General features: G+C 36.1%; 1 protein-coding gene across 2 annotated transcripts in view; it reads right to left on the reverse strand.

The window, feature by feature from the left end:
* Positions 1–438: 438 nt before the first annotated feature.
* The window catches only part of LOC106687149 (cytochrome P450 6k1), a 17,005-nt gene continuing 12,081 nt past the window's right edge, over positions 439–5,362 (reverse strand). For both annotated transcript variants that reach the window (XM_014430870.1, XM_067046260.1), the window contains exons 4-9: positions 3,620–3,758; positions 1,673–1,908; positions 1,424–1,593; positions 1,126–1,344; positions 798–1,046; positions 439–688 (exon numbers count right to left, since the gene is read on the reverse strand). In XM_014430870.1, the coding sequence (XP_014286356.1) occupies positions 522–688; positions 798–1,046; positions 1,126–1,344; positions 1,424–1,593; positions 1,673–1,908; positions 3,620–3,758 (1,180 nt within the window). In that variant the 3' untranslated portion in view covers positions 439–521. The remainder of the gene's footprint in view (positions 689–797; positions 1,047–1,125; positions 1,345–1,423; positions 1,594–1,672; positions 1,909–3,619; positions 3,759–5,362) is intronic.

A 5,362-nucleotide genomic window follows, 5' to 3' on the forward strand; every position in this document is an offset into this window, starting at 1 on the left:
GAGCATTGAGGATTTTACGAAGGATTTTGGATTGTAAGGATTGAATACGAGAGGAATTCGAAGGTTTAGTGGAGCCCCAAAGCTCAACTCCGACGAAGGGTAAAGGTGATTTGATGGGATTTGTTGGAATTTATCTAAATCCTCCAATTACGATACTAATCTTCGAGGGCTGTGATATGGGATTCCGCAACAAATTTAAACTTGAAAGAGGCAGTTATTTCTTAACCCAATCATTATTAAATCTCAATAATGACTTTTTGGAAAATACTGAGTTCTTAATTAAATAGCAAGTCAGAACAGAGTTGTCGATGTATTTGCCTAAAAAGTGAAACAAGAACTATTCTAACTTCGATTCCTTTTTTTTTTTTCAAATCAAACCTATAGCAAAATGCCATTGGATTAATCTCATAGAAGGTAAATAAATAAAATTTGTTAAAGTAATGTTTTAATTTTTTATAAAAAAAAACTAAAATAGATCTCTATAATTAAAACAGATATTTATGATGAGTATTAACAAAGTGTCAGTCCCTCGGAACGAGTTTGGTTATTATAGATTCAATTGGCTGAGTGATTTCCGGACGATGGCCGTACTCCATGGTTTTTGGAGTCTTATCACAAGGGATCACTTTGAAGTCCCTTAGCACAGTCATGATTCCCACCTTAGTCTGCATGAGTCCGAACCTGTTTCCTGTAAAAGTATAAGAGACTTTAAATAAATCCTAGAACAATATTTTATACTCAGAAACAAAAGATTTATTTATGGTTTATGTTTCTAAATGAGGAAGGATGTTCCTTACCGATGCATATCCTAGGACCTTCTCCGAAAGGCATGTACGTGAAAGGTCTGATGGATCCAATGTTTTCGGGTGAGAACCTTTCTGGGTCGAATTTCTCCGGGTCTGGATAGTACTGTGGATCGCGGTGGATTGAGAATACCGGGATGAGCATATTGTCTCCCCGCTCGAGGCGATCTCCGGTCGGCAAGGTGATCGGAGTTGTGCAAGCCCTGATCAGCCCGGGGATGGTGGGGTACTTCCTGATTGTTTCTTTAAAAGAACCAAAAAGACAATCATTATGGTTGTAATTTATGTATTCAAAATTATCATTACCCAACTAAGTACGCACCAGATATCACCATATGGAGATATTCCATCTCTTGCACGGCTTGGTATGTAACTTCACCGTGTTTTTCCAAGACTCTGTCGATTTCTTCCCTCAACCTCTGCTGAAGGTCTTGCTGGAGAGCTAGTTCGTACAGGCACCAATTCTGCACAGAACTTGAAGTCTCCATACCGGCAAATAGAAACACAAACGTTTGCGCAGCCATCAAGCCCATGTCCATCTCTGAAGGAAAACAGATTACATGAAGCTATGAATTCGGCTGGTTTATTAAAAACTACTTTTCATACAATATTGGCTTTACCAAAAGGTTCAGTAATTTCATCATTGGCCCCTTCACCAATCGTCCCCTTGTTCTTCAGCTGAATGAGCAAGTCCAAGAAGTCGTTCCTCTTGATGTTATTCTTCTCTCTGAACTCAATAGTATCACCCACTAGCTTTATCAGAAATTCTTCCATTTCAATGGGAATGACCCTAAAAAATCATAAACTTCATTATCTAATAAAAAAATATTATTTCAATTTAATTATTAATCAATTATTAATCGTTTTACCTTCCGGTACTTGCTAATGAAGGAAAGGCCCTAGCAAGTTCATGAATGAAGTGATGGTACCACTTCCTCTTAGAGAAAAATTTGCTCAAGTTTTTTAGTTCTCGGCCTGGTTGATTGATGGATTCCGGGTCCAAGCCGAAGGCACAGCTGGTTATGACGTCCAACGTGAAGCCAGTGACTAGGTTTTTCATATCAACTTCTGAGCCCACCTTCGACTTGAGTGACTGTGTGAGAGTCTATGGCAAAAATGAAAGTTATAAAGTGGTCAGAGAAAACAAAAATAATAATTACATTATTCCTAATGGATAATTAGTATATTTGTTTATTAGGAATAAAACTATTGTATCCCATTAACACAAATATCGTTTAGTGAATAACTAAAATTAATATTTCGTATTCAACCATTGTTTATCATTGCTAACAATTAGCTCATTATTTTTTCTAATAAACAAAATTAAAGTTATTTTAGAAGATTTTTAAAAATTCGTTATTCATACTCTGTCAGAATATTCCAATAATGATAAGACCTGACCGATATAAAAAACTTGTACAAGCTTGCTGTACAAGCTTACTGTACAAGCTTACTGTACAAGTTTACTGTACAAGCTTGTTGTACAAGCTTGCTGTACAAGCTTACTGTACAAGCTTGCTGTACAAGCTTCTACAAACTTGTACAAGCATGCTGAGTTTAATCATAATCGTTAGTCATTTTTGGGGATAACGAAAAAAAAAATGTTAAAAATCGATTTCATAAAGTTCTCAGAGACCACTATGTGTAGCTAGGTTATTTAGATTTAAGTGGTCACGAAACCTGTATTTCCGTCGAAAATTCGAATTCGAACTTTTACACGATCGCAATACTAGAATTAAGCATCTACGATATGAATAAAGTAGAAAACATGTAACCAATAATCAGCATAATTTAGATTTTGAAAATAAAATTATTTTGTATAAATAAAATAATAGTTCTAAAAGAAGAATATTGGAGGGTTTTTATATGTCAATAATAATTGTACTATTAGATACAAAACATTTGAAAGGTTAAAATTTAAATTATTTTCTTGGTTTCGTCGTAAACCTACTGGCTGCCCTACAGTGTCATTTAATAATGTTATTCTTACCCCTGTCGAACAGATTCGCTACCTTGGACTACATCTGGACAAACGACTAACTTGGACTAACTAAAAGACAGGAAACTGTACGTCAATTTCGACTATTACAGCACTTTCTAGATAAACGGTTTAAACTTCCAATTCATTACAAAAGACTGATCTAAATGACTGTAATAAGGTCAATCTGGACAAAAGGAGTTGAGCTTCGGGGTTCCATTAAATCTTCGAATTCCTCTCGCATCCAATCCTTACAATCCAAAATCCTTCATAAAATCCTCAATGCTCCTTACTTTGTCACAAATAAAATCATACATAAAGACCTTAATGTTCCCTATGTAACTGATCTAGCCCGAACCAGATATCATTCCTTCCATTATAAACTCCCTAACCACCTAAAGCCACTAGTTTTAACCTTGCATCCTCTTCCATTCCTGACAATCCTCCGAGGCTCCTGAAAAGAAGATGTCGTGTCCATCCTAATGTAAAATGTCATTAGAGTGCTGCCAATAGGTAGTTTCTCTACACGTCTGTAACACTCCATTTTAACTAAGATCAAATTTACTGAATATATTGTATAATATAATTGTAAATTTCAATAAAGATATTTAAAAAATAAAAATTTCTTGGGTATTTAGACTAGATAGATACCACAAAACGTATATTTCCGTCGAAAAGTCTAATTCGAAATTTCATAGGATCGCAATGCTAGAACTAAGCATCTCCAATATGAATAAAGTAGGAAATTCTTGATTATTAACAAATAATCTATTTCTGTTCTACACTTAATATGCAATAGGTCATGAATCCATTGCACTAAAGTTGTATAAGTACTAACCTCTGCACAGCTCTTGAACAGCGGGAACATTCCCTTCATCTTTCCACTGGTGAAGGTAGGGGTGAGCTTGACCCTTAGTGTCCTCCATTTTTCTCCTTGAAGGTTGAAAAGATGCTGGTTCACTTTATCTTCTTCAGGGCTGCAAATGAAGGTTTAAATATTTTAAGTTTGTCTCTCAAACATCATATTTTTACATGCAAATACAAGCAATGTTCTCAGAAGAATGTAACGATTCTTTTTACCTACATAACATATATCCAAACTCATTACTAAAAATCTTGAGGTTGTTTTTCAAATAGATCTTTATAGGACCTGGAATTTGAACATAGGGTTTACCTTTTGCTTTACCAAAAAGGTTCAGTGATTTCTTCCTTTGTCCCTTCACCAAGCGTCCCCTTGTTCTTCAGCTGAAGGAATAACTCCATGAAGTCGTTCCTCTTAATGTTATTCTTTTCTCTTGCCTCAATAGTATCACATATTAACTTTATCAGAAACCCTTTCATTTCTATAGGAATTATACTTTAGAAAATCATAACCTCATTCTCTATGCCACAGATATCACTGTTCACATCCTAGAAATCATACGTTCGATAATGGATTCTTTGTTCGAGGATACATGAAGCACTGCATTATCGGATTTGATCTGGATAAACTGATTCAACCTGTCAGGTTGACGATGAGTATGCCAGATTCGGAGACAAACTGAGTTCTCTTCAGATAGAGTTGGAGAAAGTAAAAAAGAATATTGGAAATCAAACTGAAAGAATGGTATTTGCACTATTTATACAGGTGCTTAGTTTTTCGACAGTCCGTAGCTCAGGTGGTTGGGGCACAGGTCTCAGTAATCTGAGAACTGCGGGTGGCGCCGGTTTGAATCCGGCTTGGGGTGATGACTTTTTCTTTTGGTGACAGCCCCTCAAAATGAAAAACCCAACATGGTTACAATAGGTTGGTCACCAGTAGATTACCCCTCCACGTATGAAGAACCAAGAAGTAAAAACGTAGCAAGAACCTCACTGCTACCAACTAACAGATGCAATGTTTTTTCTTCGTGAACCCTGGCATTAATTTCGTGAGAAGGCATACCAAGTTCATTTTTAATCAGAATCTTGTCTGACCTGTACTTACTTGTTTCGCTATCAATAAGTACGACTAAAAAAACCTAACGGCCTTTGATAGGTAAAGTCTACGTCGTATTACTTGATCAGTCAGGAATGTTTCAAAATGGAGGATAAGAAAAACATTTTATCGAAATGTAAAAAAGGGTGGAATAATAACATTACAAGAATCCGATAGTGCCCTTTCGGAAGATGTGAAGCAATCAGGGGGGAGGAATAACCAGGCTCTTCCTCAAGGCAAAAGTGAAGCTCAAAAAGCCACTCCCATGATGCTTAAATTTACGTTGAGTTTAATAGGAATGACCGCCTGCGGGAATGAAATAGGAAATAGGAAATAAGAATGAAACTGAAACAGAAGCCAGCCTCTGATTGGCTCGTATTCTTCTCCTACACTGCCACGCCCCTGTCACTCATAAGGCTCGCATCAATTTTCCAGCTTTACCCCTCCAGTATATTCGTTCCCCCAAGAAAGCAATAAAGTAAAGGATTCCATAAGGTTTAGCCTGTATCGCTCTTTTTAATTAATTAGATTTATTTATTGATAGATATTACAATCTGCCACACAGTTGTGGGCAATAGGTAATATTGATAAATGATCTCATACATACTAAAATAAAAAAAATAA

Source organism: Halyomorpha halys, unplaced genomic scaffold (genome assembly GCF_000696795.3).
Source record: "Halyomorpha halys isolate HHAL.00 unplaced genomic scaffold, Hhal_1.1 Scaffold918.1, whole genome shotgun sequence".
Taxonomy (NCBI): Eukaryota; Metazoa; Arthropoda; class Insecta; order Hemiptera; family Pentatomidae; genus Halyomorpha; species Halyomorpha halys.